The sequence below is a fragment of the Ipomoea nil genome, unplaced genomic scaffold (genome assembly GCF_001879475.1).
Source record: "Ipomoea nil cultivar Tokyo-kokei standard unplaced genomic scaffold, Asagao_1.1 scaffold2963, whole genome shotgun sequence".
NCBI lineage: Eukaryota > Viridiplantae > Streptophyta > Magnoliopsida > Solanales > Convolvulaceae > Ipomoea > Ipomoea nil.
The window spans coordinates 651842-670571 of record NW_017619391.1 but is presented as its reverse complement, the minus strand read 5'-3'; the positions used below and the strand labels follow the sequence as shown (position 1 = coordinate 670571).

The window sequence follows — 18730 nt, the reverse complement described above, 5'->3', positions numbered from 1 at the left end:
ACTCTCTTATTACAAAATATGTACACTTTAAAGACGGAGAAATTGAATCGAAACAAAGTCCAATGCTTTGATATATTAACAACTAAAAAATGCTTTTAATTTCATTTTGGTTTTTATTGTATTCTTAGTATGCTTCCCTCTGTAAGTCTATATCTATTTACATATACACATAATTCGTCCCTCGATCACAAAACTTTATCATCTTGATGAGTAAGGAACTCTATTGCTTCCCGATCAATCTTTCTAAATCTGTATCTTCTCCACAAAAATAGACAAAAACAAATATATATATATATATATCAATATTTTTTCTTATGAACCACTTTTGTTGTTTAAAAACCATAAAATACAAAAAAATAAAAACAAAACAAAACAAAACCCAAAAAGAAGAAAAAATAAAAGAAACTAAGATGATGAAAACCTCACCAATGCAAATCACGTATCAACCTCAACTGTGGAAGATCACAGGATGATTAGAAGTCTATTGCTTCCCGATCAATCTTTCTAGATCCGTAGCTTCTCCACAAAAATAGACCAAAAAAAAAAAGAATATATCAACATTTTTTCTTACGAACCACTTTTGTTGTTTAAAAATCAGAAAATACAAAAAAATAAAAACAAAACAAAATCCAAAAAGAAGAAAAAATAAAAGAAACTAAGATAATGAAAACCTCACCCGTGCAAATCACGTATCAACCTCAACTGTGGAAGATAACAGGATGATTAGCAAAAATCAATGAAATAATTAACCTTAGTTGGGGTTGTGTATGGTCATATAAGGTGTATTTATACACAATGGATGATATCAAAAGGGTTTAGTATTGAAATTATAAAATGGTAAGAGATCTCAAGAAAGGTAAAATCTTTAATATTATTGAAATGCCATATTTGTCAAAATATTTGATATTACAAAAATGCCCCTAAGTTTTGGGGGGAAAACTTGGCTAGGAGGATTTTACTTTTATATATATATAGATAGATTAGAATAGAATTTTAACGCAGAATTATTGTACGAATGGGAAAGTAGAAATCAATATATTTTATTAGGAAGAGAGATTTATTAGGAATTGGGCGGAAAGTTAAAATTTCAGGATTTTGTTTTTATATATAGTATAGATTGTATTACACTATTTTATAATATTAGAATAGAATTTAAACGCAGAATTATTGAACGAATGGGAAAGTAGAAATCAGTAGATTTTATTAGGATGAGAGATTTATTAGGAACTGGGCGGGAGGTTAAAATTTCTGGATTTGTTTTTATACATAGTATAGATATAGATTGTATTACACTATTTTATAATATTAGAATAGAATTTTAACACAAAATTATTGTACGAATGGGAAAGTAGAAATCAATATATTTTATTACGAAGAGAGATTTATTAGGAATTGGGCGGAAAGTTAAAATTTCAGGATTTTGTTTTTATATATAGTATAGATTGTATTACACTATTTTATAATATTAGAATAGAATTTTAACGCAGAATTATTGTACGAATGGGAATGTAGAAATCAATATATTTTATTAGGAAGAGAGATTTATTAGGAATTGGGAGGGAAGTTAAAATTTCAGGATTTTGTTTTTTATATATAGTATAGATTGTATTACACTATTTTATAATATTAGAATAGAATTTTAACGCAGAATTATTGTACGAATGGGAAAGTAGAAATCAATATATTTTATTAGGAAGAGAGATTTATTAGGAATTGGGCGGGAAGTTAAAATTTCAGGATTTTGTTTTTATATATAGTATAGATTGTATTACACTATTTTATAATATTAGAATAGAATTTTAAAGCAGAATAATTGTACGAATGGGAAAGTAGAAATCAATATATTTTATTAGGAAGAGAAATTTATTAGGAATTGGGCGGGAAGTTAAAATTTCAGGATTTTGTTTTTATATATAGTATAGATTATTATCATTGATGGAACAAATTTAAGGGTGTGTTTGGTTAGGGAATTGGAATCGAAATGGGAATTAAATATTTAGTAATTGTAATGGGTTTTGGTGAAAGTATTTTGCATGTTTGGTAGTAGGGTGGAATTAGAATGATTACCAACATTGATGTTTGGTTATATATGTAACCCAATATTGGGAATAAAGGTTTTAAAAATTAAAAAAAAATTAAGACAATTGATCCTAATATAATGACATCCAAAGTACCAATATGAACAAAAAAAAATCAAAACAAAAATCTAAAAGCACTAATTCAAATTTAAAAATCAAATTACCAATAAGATGGAATGATACTCGTTTTTAATTCGATGGGTAATCAAATCCCATAGTTGTGTTTTAAAAAGTTGTCAACCAAACACTAACTATGTTTTGATTATCATTCCTAATGTGTAAACTCATTAATCAAACACACCCTAAAATGAGGTTTGTATTGTGAGATATATTAGAATATAGAATATAATAAATTAGAAGTTGTTGTACTCAAACGTGACTTTAGCTGAGTTACCTATTGTATAGGAATAGTTACGCTAATTGTGTTTGGTATTTGTATCTATGTATTATCCTGTTACAATTTGAATTTGAACTTCAACCTTCATGGTCGCGGGTAGAACAGCAACTCCAGGAACCGGCGCGGAGGTAACGGTCGCATGGGCATACGGCAGTATACTGCTTCAAGCGATATACCAGTCAACCACCGGCGCAGGCGCATGTGGCGGTCACCGGAGATGGCGGAACGACGACAGAGGCTGACGCGTGGTATCCGGACACCGGGGCTTCCTCGCATGTTACGCTGGACGCCGCTATGTTGACGGAATCGGAGGAATACGCTGGCAGTGACGTGCTTCGGGTCGGCAATGGTGCAGGTTTGGTTATTTCACGTATAGGCCATGCATCTATTCCGTCTTTATCTATGTCAAAGTCTTTAAATTTGTCTAATATTATCCATGTGCCTGACTTATCTGTGTCATTATTGTCTGTTCAAAGATTTACAAAGGAAAATAACGTATTCTTTGAATTTCACCCAATTTTTTTTTGTTGTGAAGGACTGCCTCACCAAGGGGGTGCTTCTTAAGGGATTCAGTTCAAGTGGTCTGTACAAGCTGTCGGTTCCCCGATCACATTTAGCGTTCATTTCCGCCCATACCTCGCCCATGGTGTGGCATCGCAGATTGGGTCACCCACATGCTCGTGTCCTCCAGCGTGTCTTACAAAACTGCCCAGTCACCGCCCACAAATCTGGTTTGTCGGGGTTATGTTCGGCATGTTAGCTTGGCAAATCCTCCTGTTTCCCCTTAGATAGAGTTAATTATTCAAGTAATAACGTTTTGGATATCTTGTACACGGACATTTGGGCTCCTGCCCCGGTTATTTTTGCGAACGATTTTAGGTATTTTGTTTATTCACGTTATTGTTGGTTTTATCCCTTACATTTAAAGTCAGACATTTACAAAGTGTTTGATTTATTTCGCACTATGGTAGAACGTTTGTTTTCACGTTCTATCAAATCTATACGGTCTGATTTAGGGGGTGAATACCACCGTTTGCATAACATATCTGAGCCACTCGGTATTATGCACATGCAACCATGTGCCTATACACACGAGCAAAACGAGCGGGTAGAACGCCAGAATCGACATGTTGTTGAAACCGGCTTAGTTTTAATAGCTGAAGGCTCAATACCCTTAAAATATTGGGACTCTGCCTTTGAAACAACCACCTATCTTATAAATCACCTACCCTCCTCTGTGCTACAATTCGAGAGTCCATATTACCGTCTATATAAATCACCCCAAACATACACTTTCCTTCGAGTCTTCGGGTGCCTTTGTTATCCGTATCTACGGCCTTACAATCGACACAAGATAGAGTTCTGTCCAGCCACATGTGTCTTCTTAGGCTACCCCACGTCTTTTAGAGGTTACCGATGCATGGATCTAAATACGGGAAAAACCTTTATCTGTCGCCATGTTCGATTTGACAAATCTGTATTCCATTTTTCTTTAGGCTCGTCTTTGCAAGTTAAGCCACCTGAGCCCACTGTTGCTCAACAGGCTGTCCAAAATGGCGTTGTGGCTACCACAACTCGGAGGCGTGCGACTCGAGCTCAACCTTTAGAGCGGACTCACGTCATGCGGCTTCGGCACATGCTTTAACTGCAATCGCTGTCCCTGCTGATCCAACTTGTTACTCTCAAGTGGTAGGGCATCCACAATGGCGTGACGCCATGTACCAGGAGTTCAATGCCCTCCTACACAATGACACGTGGAAGCTCATGCCGGCGAAGCCAAGCATGAACATAGTTGGGTGCAAGTGGGTCTTCCGCACGAAACGCAAGGCAGACAGCTCCATAGAGCACTATAAAGCGTGCCTGGTGGCCAAGGGTTTCAACCAGGTAGTGGGGGAAGATTTCTTCGATACGTTCAGTCCCGTAGTCAAACCAACTACGGTTCGCATGTTGTTTTCCTTTGCAATTTCACAGGCATGGACTTTACGTCAACTCGATGTCCACAACTCCTTTCTTAATGGGCGTCTGGCTGAAACCGTCTTCATGCGGCAGCCACCAGGATATGAAGATCCAGGTCACCCGGATCACGTGTGTCACCTCCAGCGTTCTCTGTATGGGTTGAAACAGGCACCCCGAGCCTAGTTCAAACGACTTCACGATTTTTTGCTTTCTACAGGTTTTGCTGTGTCTAAGACTAACGTCTCCTCGTCCACCGAGCTGTTTGATAATCCCACGCAGTATCGCCGCTAGGCTAGTGCGTTGCAGTACTTGACTATCACGCGACCAGATCTGTCCTACGCGGCCAATCGTTTGTGCCAGTTTATGCATGCTCCTACTCAGGAGCACTGGGGGCTACTTAAACGTGTTCTCCGCTATGTAAAAGGTACGGTAACGTATGGTCTGCGCGTATCACCCTCTTCTTCCTGTGACATACATGCCTATTCAGACTCGGACTGGGCCAGGTGTCCGGTGGACCGGAAATCCACTAGCGGGTACGTAGTGTTTATTGGTTCGAACTTGGTTTCTTGGGTATCCCAAAAGCAACGCACGGTTGCTCATTCTTCAACTGAAGCCGAGTATAAGGGACTAGCCGATGTTTCCGCTGAAGTAACATGGATTGTGTCGCTACTACGCGAGCTCAGCCTTCATTCTAGGTGTCCTGCAACACTTTGGTGTGACAACCTTGGTGCCACTTACATGTGCGCCAACCCCGTCTTTCATGCTAGAACTAAACATGTGGAAATTGACTACCACTTCGTCCGGGATAAGGTTGCATCCGGTGATCTCAAAGTCAATTTTGTATCTATGAAGGATCAGTTGGCCGATGTCTTCACGAAGCCATTACCAGCAGCCCGCTACGCAACTCTTCGAAGCAAGCTCAATGTTGTCCCCTCCAACCTTGTGTTTGAGGGGGTATGTGAGATATATTAGAATATAGAATATAATAAATTAGAAGTTGTTGTAGTCAAACGTGACTTTACCTGAGTTACCTATTGTATAGGAATAGTTATGCTAATTGTGTTTGGTATTTGTATCTCTGTATTATCCTGTTACAATTTGAATTTGAACTTCAACCTTCATCTGTATTAACCGATTCCAAATAAAGAATAAAAACAAAATAATGTAAAGATATGACAAGAATATTTGTTGATTGCTATTAAAGTGTTCATGTATTACTATTACAAGAGAAGTGTTAGAATAGGACCAAGTGTGTCCCAAACTAAACAATAATCATTTATGATAACCTTCCTAACAACTTTCACGCAACATCTTTACAGCTTCCCGCTTTGTATATCATGATCTACTACGAGATAGAAAAATGACTTTGACCTCCATTTCTTTTAAGTAACCTTTTACTGACCTTAAGTCTCCTTGGTACATATTATGAGCTCATGCCTAGTCGACCTAACCTCCCAACACGGTTGATCCCATGGTTGGTCCTCAATCCGCATGTTTTGCCTTGGGCTTAAAAACTTAGGCAAGTATAATATATTCATCAATCATATTATGATTAAATAAATAATATTTTATTTTCAAAATAATAAATAATATTTTGATCTTCTCAAAAAATTTTAAAAACTCTATCCAATAAAAAAAATGGTATATAATCATTACTATCAACCAATCAAAATAAGTTTTATAAACATTTTCTACAATCCTAAGAAGTCGGGGTGTGGGAGTTCTGGGGGTGAGGAATTTCGCCTTTTGTGGGCATGACAAGTTTTACGACCCCTCTTTTACTATAAATACAATATATTTTGAAACGGAAAAAAAATATTTCATACGATGGAAGGAAAACTATAAAAGAATTTAAATAGAAAAAATGGTTAAATAAGCAACGAATTACACTTGAAAATGCAATTGGAGTGCTTGAATAATCCACAATTGTGCAATTAAAATTGGAGTGCTTGAATAATCCACAATTGTGCAATTAAACTGAAAATGACTTGTACTCTTGGATTGCAGTCGTTATATCATAGATCGCGGTGCACATGCACCGCGGTAAAAAACGGCGCCGTTTCTTTAAGTAAAGAAACGGCCCGCCGTTACCGTTAACGGAGTCCACTTGTTTGGTGTATTAAACACCAACTGACATTACAATATATCTAAACCGACACTGCAGTTATATCAAAATGATACTGTAGTTGTGGTGAAATGAAACTGCAGTGTATATAAAATGAAACTGAATAACATTTCACATATTTGAGTGTATGTTGTATAATGAAGCTGTAATTATATCAAAATGATCATGTAGTTGTGTTTTAATAAAACTATAGTGTATATAAAATAAAATTAAATAACATTTTCACATATTTGAGTCTATAAATATCGAATAAAATTGTAGTTATATCAAAATGAAACTGTAGTTGTGTTCAACTGAAACTGCAGTGTATACGAAATGAAACTGAATAACAGAGTTACTTTTTGCGGAAGGGTGCGGAACAGCGAAAAACGAATGCCGTTTATTTTCATTTAACAAAACAACGTCGTTTTGATGCGCGGTGCATAATCAATTATGCACCGCGGTGCACGATATAATTTGTCCTTGGATTGTAGGTTGGCGTGACGATTAATTTTTTAAAAATTAAGTTTTTTAGTTTGAATGATCTAATTGCCATTTTACATATAATTCGATTACTTATTTGACTCTTATTTCATTTAAATATTATTCTTTATAAAGTAAACAATCTTAATACTCACTATTAGATAGTGATTAAAAAAAAAAAAAAAAAAAAGGTACAAATGAAAGAATATAAATATATAATTCAATTTAATAGATTGTGGATAAATTGTTTAATACTTGTTTCAGCAATCTGCAAGCAAACTCCACTCTTCATTCTTCACCAAGCAGTAGCAGCGCCTTACTAATGAGTCGGCCGTCGTGAAGCAGCAACTCCCCAGGTTCGGTTCGAATGATCAAATCCTTAACCCTAAATTCCTAAGTTCCATAAATCCTGAACATTGTATGGAAGTTTCTTATTAGATTTGTCAAAATTTATTTGTGACTCTCTGCATTTCGGATTTCTCTTCTTCATTTCTTCATTTGTGTATGGGTATTTGAATTCTTGGTTAAAAATTGATTCTTGAAGGTTGTGAGTTCAAATTCAGGGTATTTTGCCCCCTTCTAAGAATTTCAAGGATATTGCCTAATTGCTTTCTCAATTGACAGCGAGATCTGACAGAATTGTGTTATGATACTAGAATATGGACCTAGCTAAATCTTTTTTGGTTCTTCTTCCCGTTATTTCCCCTGCATCTCTTATATGTTTTCCCCCATTCACCTCCGATAGTGTAATTGTGAATTTGAATGCATTTGTGCACAGTGCATGCTTTCGACTAGTTGGTTAAAAAAGAGTGAGACGTTTGAAGATTTTTCCAGCATTCATCAATGGAGTACAGGAGAATTAAAGATCAGGTTAAATATTTTTTTTCTTCTTCTGTTTTCAACTCATTTCAATTCTTTTCCTGATTTCTATCCCTCAATTTTTGCTGCTAGAATTTTTGTTTTTTTTTCACTGATTATTCGTTCCACTTTTTATTTATTTTATTTAGAAGTTCAACAATTAATCTCACTTAGTTAATTACTCCTATGATTTATAAGAAACCTAAAGTGGAAGTACTCATTATCATAATTAATTTTTCCCATTTCCATGCACAACTCTGCTAGGACAAAAATGAGGCAGTTGATGATGATATTGAGAGCTCACACGGGAAAGCTGTTTCAGGTTGGGCATATTTTTATGTTAATAATTAATAATTGGATGTCATGGCAAGTCCTCCGTGAGGGTGATTAATCTCTTCTTGTTGATTATTTGGCTCAATGTTAGTATTTGGTCTTGATTTTGCAGGTTCCATTAATAATGTGGCCATATTGGGGGCCGGCTCAGGTGACCGATCTAAGTGGAAGCGCAAGTAAGAAATAGAGCTTTGTTCCTTTTTTCTGAGCATACTTTCCCTAAACTATTTGGTGCAATACACTGTTTGTTTCCATTTTTGTTGAATTAGGTCAATAGTCACACTTGCATTGACTGTGCTGACAAGTTCTCAAGCAATACTCATTGTCTGGTCGAAGAGAGCAGGGAAGTATGAGTACAGTGTTACAACTGCAAATTTTTTGGTTAGTGAACCTTTCACCTTTGTGCTAGTTGTGGATTATGGAGTTCGGAACTCTGATGATGGATGGTTGTTGTGAAATATATGTTAGGCTTGACCTCCTTCTTTCTTTTTGATTAGGTAGAGGCTTTGAAGTGTGCACTATCACTTGTAGCTTTAATGAGAATCTGGAGAAAAGATGGTGTCACTGATGATAACAGGTTTTTATATTCATATTTTTATTTATTATTTTAAAATATTCTTTACTAACTCGTTTACACAGCATTTGCTGAATGAGCAAACAAACCTCACTGCATACACACTGCTAATTTTTTATATACTTTTCTTTTTTCGTTTTACACTGGTGTTTTTCTTTAATTTGACTTTTCTTTGTTGAAAAAATAAAATAAAAACTCAGAACTGCATAGTTGGTGTTATTTATATTTTCACGTATTTATGTTTTCGGCAAAGTCTCACATTATTTATATTTGCCTTTTGTGTTTTATGATTGTTCAGTTGTAAATTTCTGCATTGAAGAGTTTCTTTCCCATGATTTCTGTGAAACATAATTAATTTGAATAAGAAGTTAGAAAAAGCAGAGAGTCATATTTGGACACTTTAGCAGGATAAAAGGTTTTTGATGGACATGTATATGTAAAAATATGATTTTACTTGAAAGCATATTAAACAGAATAGTTTGGAGAAAATATATTTTGCCACCCTTCAGAGCTCAGAGTATGTTAAACTCAACTGACAGATGATCAGCAATTAGTATGACATTCCAGGCATAAAGCTTTGGATAGCTTTCTGGTTCTTTTGTTCATGTAAATTGTTGCTGTCAAAACTTACATTTCTAATGGTTGATGGTTATTATGAAAGCAAGTTTGATTCTTTTCGTTAAATGACTTGATGGTTATTTGCTCCCAAAGTTGTTGGTTTAAATATTGGAAGATTTCCTTAGTTGACTACTTATTGGTTCTTACACCTAGCCAAAATATTTACAAATATGAATTTTTATTATTAAATCTTCTATACAATCCATTTTCCAATTTTGTTTGAGATTAAACACTTCTCTTTGTTATTTTTTCGGTTGCTATATTTAGGTTAAGCACCACATATGATGAAGTTAGTGTTTTTCCAATTCCCGCTGCACTGTACCTCGTCAAGAATTTACTGCAGGTTGGTTTTGAAATTTTCTGTAATAAATATTTTTATTATTATTCCAACATTTTGATTTCTGTTGTATAATTTCTGATTAAAATTGTTGGTGTGTCACAGTATTACATATTTGCATATGTGGATGCTCCTGGATATCAGATACTAAAGAACTTGAACATTATCAGCACTGGTATTTTGTACCGAATTATTCTTAAAAGGAAGTAAGCCCTTTCACCACTTACTGGAATAATAATTCTGTTTCATGTGCTATTTGATTCTTTGCTGCATATTCTTTGCAAACTGGATGGTAGGCTGGTAGCCCCTTGGTGCTTTTCATGGCGCTTACTTAAAAATTAAAATAAATTTTTAGTTTCAGCCCCTCATTACTTAAGGCTGTAAGAGACAAGATTCTCTCCATTTTTTTGTTCAGACCATGAGGTGTCCTGAGCAGGCCCTAACTGTAGGAGGCACCTTTAAGCCCGTACCATGCTCAGACTAATCCCCATTTGCACCGGGCCGGCCCAATTAAGGGGCAAAGTGCTGGTCAGATTGGTTTTTCCATAAGAGAGGGGGTTCGAACTCCCGACCTCTCTAACATGCTTTTAACAGGCATTATTACTGTCTTATGGTTCACTGAAATTGTGTATATAAGATTATAAGAAATCATTTTTGATTTTTCTTTCTATGTGCTTCACTTAATTGTTTTGTGGTTTTATAAACGACACTTTTCTTAAAGATTGTTATGTATGACTCAAATTCTTTAGACTACCGAGTATATCTATGTGGTATTTTACTCACTTTTTCATACAGGTTAAGCGAGATTCAATGGGCAGCCTTCGTTTTACTTTGTGCAGGATGCACCACTGCACAACTTAATCCTAGGTGAGGTTTGCCACTATAGACAAATGTGAATACTATTTAGTATTGCTGTTTCAAAGAAGGAAAAGTTTTTTATTTTTAAATTACTGATATGGCTTTACTGACTTTCGTTATAGCTCACACTATGCATAATCCTAACTGAATTACATTCTACATGCAGTTCTGATCATGTTCTCCAGACTCCTTTTCAAGGTTGGATTATGGCTATTGTAAGTTGCTAAAGTTTCAAGACATAAGACATAATATAATCATATAAGTTGGAGAAATTGAGTTTCCTAATTTAATGATACTTTTTATAACCTTCTGGATCACCTTTTCAGATCATGGCCCTTCTGAGTGGTTTTGCTGGAGTTTATACAGAGGTATACTTTTTTAGCATTATATATTGTTTTAAACATTTGGTTCTAAGGATACTTCAAATATGTCATCATGAGCAGAGAAATTATTCGAATGTACGGGTAATTGGGTATTTTCTCCATCATTATTGCTCCAAAGTTATTGTGCATTTGTGCCTGTTTTAGTGGGTGCGTTTGGAAACTCGGAAAATGACTTCTGGAAAATGTTTTCCGAGTTTTCAGTGTTTGGATGCAACAGGAAGATCCAGTCAACGGAAAATGTTTTCCGTTGACTGGGGAAAATGAAGCCATTTTGGTGGAAAATGACTTCCGCCAAAATTTGGGGGAAGTCATTTTCCGCCAAAATGTTTAAACATACAATTCTACTCATTTTTCCATAAAATAAACTAAACACACCAAGTTTTCCAAAATGCAACCAAACACTCGAAAGGAAAATGTTTTCTGAAAAATGACTCATTTTCTAGAAAACATTTTCCAGAAGTCATTTTCCTGCTTTCCAAACGGACCCAAGTGTGAGTTATACGACCAATGTAGTTAGCCCTTACTGCACTTGCAAAGAAAAGCATATAATTTAGAAATAAAACTTGCCAATCAACTTACTTCTTTATTTTGATTTATTTTACTATTTATTATTTTCTTTCTTTGTGCAGGCCATAATAAAGAAACGTCCCTCAAGGAATATTAATGTTCAAAACTTCTGGCTATATGTCTTTGGGATGATCTTCAATGCCATTGCAATAGTCATTCAAGATTTTGATCAAGTCGTGAACAAGTAAATTTACCTTCCCAAATGCCTATTCTTTCCTCCTACCTATATGGGTTTCATCTTTGCTCACGTTTTTTATATTTAACAATCTATGGAATAGATGACTAGGATCACTAGGTATTCCAATTCCATAGAATCCTAGGACCTAAAAGCAAGGTTACTTTTGGCCGTATTTCTGTTTTCCAATTTTAATTTTCACTTTTCTAAAAGTATTCATTAAAGGACTAGAAAAAGACGTTAACTATTGAAGAATTGAAATTAAGTTCTGCACCCCTCTATCTACTAGGATTTTTTCTAATTTGCTATGTGATCTCAGAAGTCTGAGCAGTTCACTATATCCCATACTAGTCATAATAATTGTTAGCCTTGGTGAGAAATCCTAATATTCCCTAGACAACTACAAAAGATTTTTATTTGAATTTGTTTCCTTTCCTAGTTTCCTTTTGCACCTACATGTCGTGCCAAGAGAACGTTGGTAAAAACTAAAAAGAACATCCTTATTTGGTCCTAGTATTATTGTGGCATGACCATTTTTTGTCATCCATCAACAAAATCGTTGAAATGTCGTTAAATACAAAGACATTTCAATATTTTTTATACAAAGTAGGTTGAACCGCTATATTTTTTTATATTTATTTATTTATTTGAAAAAATTCATAATTGAAGACCAAAATGCCCTTGTATTTAACGATATTTAAACCGTTTTGTTGATAAAGGACCAAAAATGGTCATGCCACAATAATACTAGGACCAAAAGTGGATGTTCTAATAAAAAAGGACTTAAAGTGGACTGCCAGAAATTGATGAAAAACTTAGACCAAGGAATGTCCTCCCAATATTTTGTTTGATTTCACATGCCTTTTTAATCTTTAATATAAGGTCAGAATGGAATCACGGGCTAAAACCATAGGGCAGTGACACAATGTACTTAATTTGGAGACTATATATGGATAAGGAGTTCTTAAGTTGGTAACTATCCCTCGACTTTATTTTAGTCTAAGTGTCCAACTATTAATGCCTGGAGCAGGAAGGACTTGATTAGTGCTGTTGTTGATACAAGTGTTAGTATGTCTTTTAAGTAGTTTTCTGATGCCATTTTCAACTATATAATTCAAAAACATCTTCTATGGAACGCCTTCTTCCTTAAAATTGCAATATTTAATTTCATGATGTCCCATATAGTTCGACTGTTAATAGTTATTATCTACAGGGGTTTCTTTCATGGATATTCATTGATTACAGTTCTCATGATTCTCAACCATGCACTAAGGTACTTTGTATTATTTATCTTGGTGATCTTAGTTAATAATGTGGGTAATTACCTGAAAGGGACATATTTCGATTTGGGTTAACAATGATATGCACGACTTTCTGTTATATTTTTACGTGTCAAAAATAAGTGAATCTCCAGTGCCACCTGTCCCCGCTTTCACTCAATCATTATTGTGTGGACCATGGTTCACACAGCTGTGTGGACCATACTATCAAATAATGTACATTCTGTACACAAATAATGTATTTTTTAGTATATTAAAAATGTACATTATATTCAGGTAAAGTACATTATTTGAGTATTGAAAGTACATTATTTTGTATAATGTACATTCAGTACACGAATAATGTACTTTTAGTATATTAAAAATGTACTTTTTGTTATGGTCCACACAACACTATGTGGACGGTGGACCATGGTCCACACAATATTTTGCCGCTTTTTTCACTGCCCCAATTTTGTTTGTTTGTTTGTTTTTGTTTTATTATTAGTATTTTTTTGGTTGCTAATTGACATGTTATTGTGTACAGTGGTATAGCTGTATCAATGGTAATGAAGTACGCAGACAATATTGTGAAGGTAAAGATGAGCATTTTTCTGTCTGACTGCGCATTTATTTTAATATAATGTTGAAATTGAGGGATTGATGGGTCTGGCGGGTGGAGAATAACCATCACCCGCCAGTTAGGCGGAAGCAAAATATGTGAGAACCAAAGAACAAGAGAATATATTGTAATGAAAGAGTACAATAGATTGTCTCTCTATATATTGTATACTTCAATGGACCTCTATATATACTAAACTAGATACTAAATTAGTCTAGGAAACTACTAATAAGAATAGGAAACTAAGACAACTTTCCTAATATTCAACATATAAAAATGAACCTGTATGAAGTCGAAATGAACATGTATTATATTTGAAATGAACCTGCAGTATACTAAAAATGAATCTGTATCAAGGGTCCATTGGTATAAGCATCGGAAGTTATCAGGAAATTTATCTTTACTCTGATCTGTGTAGGTGTATGCTACATCTGTTGCAATGCTGCTAACAGCTGTTGTATCTGTGTTCCTTTTCGGATTTCATCTTTCTCTCGCGTTCTTTCTTGGATCAACGTAAGTCCTACGAAATGCCATGTCATCTTTGACCCTTCGGTATGTAGTTTATGTGCCTCTCGACTCTCGTCATAACTAACGTGCTCCAACTTCTGTACGTGTGCAGTGTTGTATCTGTCTCGGTGTATTTACACTCTGCAGGAAAGCTCCAGAGGTAGCGGTACAATATTCCTTCACCCAACTCTTCCCGCTATTGTTTCATTCTTTTCCCCACCCCAACTCCAGAATTGTTACTCGAAAGTTTAGATTCATTGTTGATGCAGAGATGAACGTTTTCTTGATGGACCGTTGCGGTCTGCAAGAAATTTTTTTTTTTAATGATTTCGACAAGATTATGCTAATAGCAATCCAATGATTATGCACATGGAATTAAACAGGCTCATTACTATACCCCGAGAATTATTATACGATACATCTTAGTTTGTTGTACTATTAATGAGAGACAATCAGGCATGTGAAGATGCATCCATGGGCCCTACCAAGTGAATTGCTTATTTTTTTTCCCCATTTTTCTAATTGTATCTGTATTCAATTTTTTTTTTTCAATACTATTGGCTCTATTACAGTGTAGTATTTGTTCAATATACATTATCAATTGTAGCCCAAAGACTCAATACCCCATCATTAGGGTTCGATCCTGTGACCTTACCTCAAAGAGTGTCACAGAAATGCCAATTGAGCACAAGGGGTTTGGCCTTTATTCAATTTAATTGTTGGACACCCATTCAAGTTTAATGTTGTATCAAATCTTATACAATATGTTTTATCTGAGTAACTTGTAATTGTGTTACTTTACTTTTTGAATGTGTGTTAATTTACTTAACTTAATAAATATGAATGATTATAACAGTCAACTTTATACTTTATAAATCTAGAGGATTGGTATAGAGTTGAATGCAATAATTTTGGGACAAATTAACATGATCTCTCTTCAAATGATGTTTTATAGTGAATGAAAAACAAAAATGGATAGCTAAAGCCTCAAGTGATTGACCAATTAACATTTAGTTTTGCTTTCAATAATAGAATTAACGTTCAATTTTGCTTTCAGTGATAAGTTGAGAACTCATATTCCATTGAGAAAAAATAAAAACAAAAAGAATTGTATTAACAATATGCTTACCAATAATTAGATTATTGAGATACAATACTTGATGAACTTAGAGGAAAAAAAAAAGCAATGAAGATTTCAGTTATTCTTTTAATAATTTTTTCTCTTTTCAGCTCTCCTGTATCTAAGAATACTGGATATCACTAGATCACTAAAACTCAGAAATGGTGTGCACTAGTGAAGAGAACTTTGACTGAGACAGGAAACATAGTTTATATCTCTGTACTGTTTGAAAGCAAAACAAGACATTGCTTTCACATTTATCGATTCAAATGGAAATGTTCAACATTAGTAGCACCAGGTGGTTGAAACTTTGAGAGAAAGATTACAAGAAAAGATGTACAAATACAAATGAAAATAAATTATCTTTCTGGTTCACTACAAACCAAATCTGCAACACCAGGAATCCGCTATTCTACTCTTGGGTCTCAGCAGGACTGCTGGAGTAGAAATGGAATTAGCTTTTTCCTGTTTTTATCCGCCTGCAAGGGGAAGAACAAGTTCGTGTTAGAGCCTAAAGGGATGGAGGAGTAGAAGGGAACAGTGTACTTAGTTAAAAAAGAATGGTACCTACGGCTTAAATATTCAATGACACCGAGCAAAGCCAAGTTTGCTGGCAATACTAGTTTATAATTAGTTAAAAAGAATACCTACAGCATAAATATTCAACGAAACCATCAGACAAACCCGTGTTTGCTAGCAACACTAGTTTTCTGGTGTTGGTTGCCGGCTCATTCTGTCTTGATGCCTCCTGGCAGCAGTTCCAGCATCAGAATCTTCATTATCATCATCTCTGGACTCAATTTCCCCATCGTAGGTCTCACCCCAAAGTCTCCTTGAAGGTCGTCTCCTAAAAGTCACCTGACCCCGCGCTCTTGATGAACCAGACCAGCTGCTGCTCCTAGGACTGCTCCTAGGTTGGAGAATTCGAACAAAGAGGAAAACTGTTAGCAAGCCCCCATCATCAAAGGTTAAGGTGCTGCCTTCACTTTCCTCTTCTCCAAGAGAAGAATGCAGTGTACTCAGCAAATCTCCTAAATCTCTCTGTCGCTCCAACCTCCTCCAGTTACGCTGCCTTTCAGGGTCAGCCTCTGTTGGCCGTACTAATGGGTGAACAGATCTTGCATGCTTCCTTAAGTCTGTATATGTACCATTGAACTCACAAGTCTCGCAAGAGCAGCTTCTTAGTTTTGCATTCATGAAATGACGTGCAGATTCATTAACCATCCACCCATTGACCTGCCCTCTGCAAAGAGGGCATACCATATTTTTCTTTTCATGATTATCACAAAGCACATCATGCATGGGAGTTGAACTTTCACTTATTTCCCCCTGCAGTGTTGTTTCTGATGTCACAGGGGCAGATGCAACGGGAGAGGTTGACACTGGAACCACCTCCTCTTGCTGAATAGGTGTTTGTGAAGCCTCCTCAAATGATTTACGAAACTGGTCAAAACAATTGGAATGCCTGTAGCTTGTGTCACACATATAAGGGCGGCAGCCTTTATCATGAGATGAACACACAAGAAGAATGGCATTGTGAGGATGCTCCATACAGACTGGGCATCTTGCGTCTTCCCATTCTTTTACATTTTTATCACTTTCTAGATGATCTAATGGCAATGAATGCCTTGAGCGACTTGAGCTACATGGGTATGGAAATGCTCTAGTCCTATCTGAGGAAACAGATCTATCTCTTCTCTCCTTAGGCATACTTAGATTAAGATCACAAACAACTGCAACATAGAAAACATGCTGTGAATAATAATTACAGATGCAAATGCATTTTTTCAAACGCATGTTAACCTATAGCAACAGGAGAAAATATTTTTACCATGCATATGAAACCCCGCCAGACAAAATGTCATCAAAATCTACTAAACTAGCCTCATATACATGAGTGGAAGAACAGTAAGTCAGAAACCTACCCCCACCCTAAGATTTTTCATGAGCCCCGTCAAACAAATGCATGAACAAAGATTACTATTTGCAAGATTGTAATGCAGAATTCAATCTTAATGGCCTACTGTTATAAATAAATTCCCAACACAATATTTTGATACAGTATAGAAACCTATGTTAGTGTTCAATAAACAATGTGCAATTAAGGCATTGACCACAAGAAAGCTTCACTTGCAATGGAAAGAACCCAGCCTATAGCACGAAAGTTAAAGTTGCCAACTATCCATAGTGATATTTACTGGTTTATCAATTCAATAACTTTTTTCACAAAGTTCAATTCACAGAAATGAAACCAAACATAAATCTACAAAATCTAACTCCATAATCCTAAAGAAAAACATCAATCCAAGCATACATATAGATACAATTATCACAAACTTCAACTCAAAAACATGGAGCTAAAAATCACTAACGTTTAAAACTCAATCCAAGCATACATTAAGATTCAATTATTCATGAACTGTGAAACCGAGCATGGAGCCTAAAAGAAAATAAGAAAACCTAACTTTGCAAAATCCAAATCAGGCCAAAGCTATTTCAGATTCAACATCATTGATTTCAGTAAATCAGCTCCAACCCCCCAAATTCCATCCACGAGCCCCCAAATCCGCAACACCCAAAGGTCAATCCATATCAGCTAAAAACCCTAACTCCACATCTTACTTTTAAAAACAAAAAATACCAAAAATCGATGCAAAGTAGAGCTCCAGGACTCCAAAGATTAGCAAGCAAAGAACAAATCAAGATCAGACAATCACGAAAGGGGAAAATCGGCGTTTCCAATCGCAGGAATTACCGGATAACGAGCAGGTGGTCTCGATCAAGAGCAGAAAGGCGGCGCAGAGAAGATGAATAAGATGAATCTGGAAACCCTAGTAGGGGTCGGCGATGAATATGAGAGAAGAAGACGAGGAAGCAGCCTTTGGAGGCTGCTTTGAGGCAGCTGAAAGGAGGACTCGTGAATGACCCGAGAAAGGGAAAGACATCAACTTTGAGTGGGTGGTGGAGTTTATATATATGTGGGGTGCCTGCTGACGTGGCGTCGTACTGTTCGCTCGCCGGGGTGCTTTTTGGAATTTCAAAATTTTAAAATCGTCGGGAATTGAGTCGGCGCCGTTTTGTGCGTTGTTCGGGAGTCCCGTCAGAAGCTTCACGCGCTCAGTCCTTTGCGTGGTGGAGTGCTTATGAGAAAGTTGTGGATTTTAGTATTTTAGTTTTTTTTTTTTTTTTTTTTTTTTTTTTTTTTTTTAATAAAGAAGATTTCTAATTTTGAGTAGTTTTTGTAGGTGTAACTAAGAAAGAAAAAAATGAGAGAGAAAGGAAAAAGAAGTCAAATAAATGTGAAAAACGAAAGAGTAGTTTTTGTAGGTGTGTAGTGCACACGTTCAGTTGGGCGTTGTGTTGCATCTCACACATTAAAATAGAGTTGTTGTTGCACTGTGGTGAGGTCTATTTTACTGTCAAAAATCAAGTGCTTGCAATGTGCATCCAAATCTTTTCTCTTCCCACTCTTTCTCCTCCACATAAACGAAGTTTTTTTTT

At 35.7% G+C, this 18730-nt stretch overlaps 2 protein-coding genes across 5 annotated transcripts; one reads left to right on the top strand and one right to left on the bottom strand.

Annotated features, from left to right (window-relative positions):
- Positions 1-7265: 7265 nt before the first annotated feature.
- LOC109162913 (CMP-sialic acid transporter 4-like) lies at positions 7266-14551 on the top strand. Its single transcript, XM_019311622.1, has 16 exons — positions 7266-7374; positions 7797-7888; positions 8141-8198; positions 8322-8385; positions 8479-8590; positions 8707-8786; positions 9669-9744; positions 9844-9944; positions 10534-10605; positions 10763-10811; positions 10923-10964; positions 11609-11730; positions 12935-12994; positions 13528-13576; positions 14021-14115; positions 14222-14551. Exons 2-16 carry the CDS (start codon positions 7862-7864, stop codon positions 14271-14273), a joined length of 1059 nt encoding a protein of 352 aa, XP_019167167.1. The 5' UTR covers positions 7266-7374; positions 7797-7861; the 3' UTR covers positions 14274-14551.
- An 860-nt stretch (positions 14552-15411) lies between these two features.
- Positions 15412-18192, bottom strand: LOC109162914. Of its 4 annotated transcripts, none has more exons than XR_002051173.1 (3): positions 17871-18192; positions 15877-16962; positions 15412-15708 (listed from the first exon to the last, which is right to left on the bottom strand). XR_002051173.1 is itself a non-coding variant. In XM_019311623.1 (3 exons), the coding sequence occupies exon 2, from the start codon at positions 16937-16939 to the stop codon at positions 15932-15934; it is 1008 nt and encodes a 335-aa protein (XP_019167168.1). In that variant the 5' UTR covers positions 16940-16962; positions 17871-18192; the 3' UTR covers positions 15412-15708; positions 15914-15931. The 4 variants fall into 4 exon arrangements, 1 of the variants encoding a protein (XP_019167168.1); XR_002051172.1 differs by having other exon boundaries at positions 15881-16962; positions 17985-18192; XR_002051171.1 differs by having other exon boundaries at positions 15881-16962; positions 17871-18191.
- Positions 18193-18730: the final 538 nt, after the last annotated feature.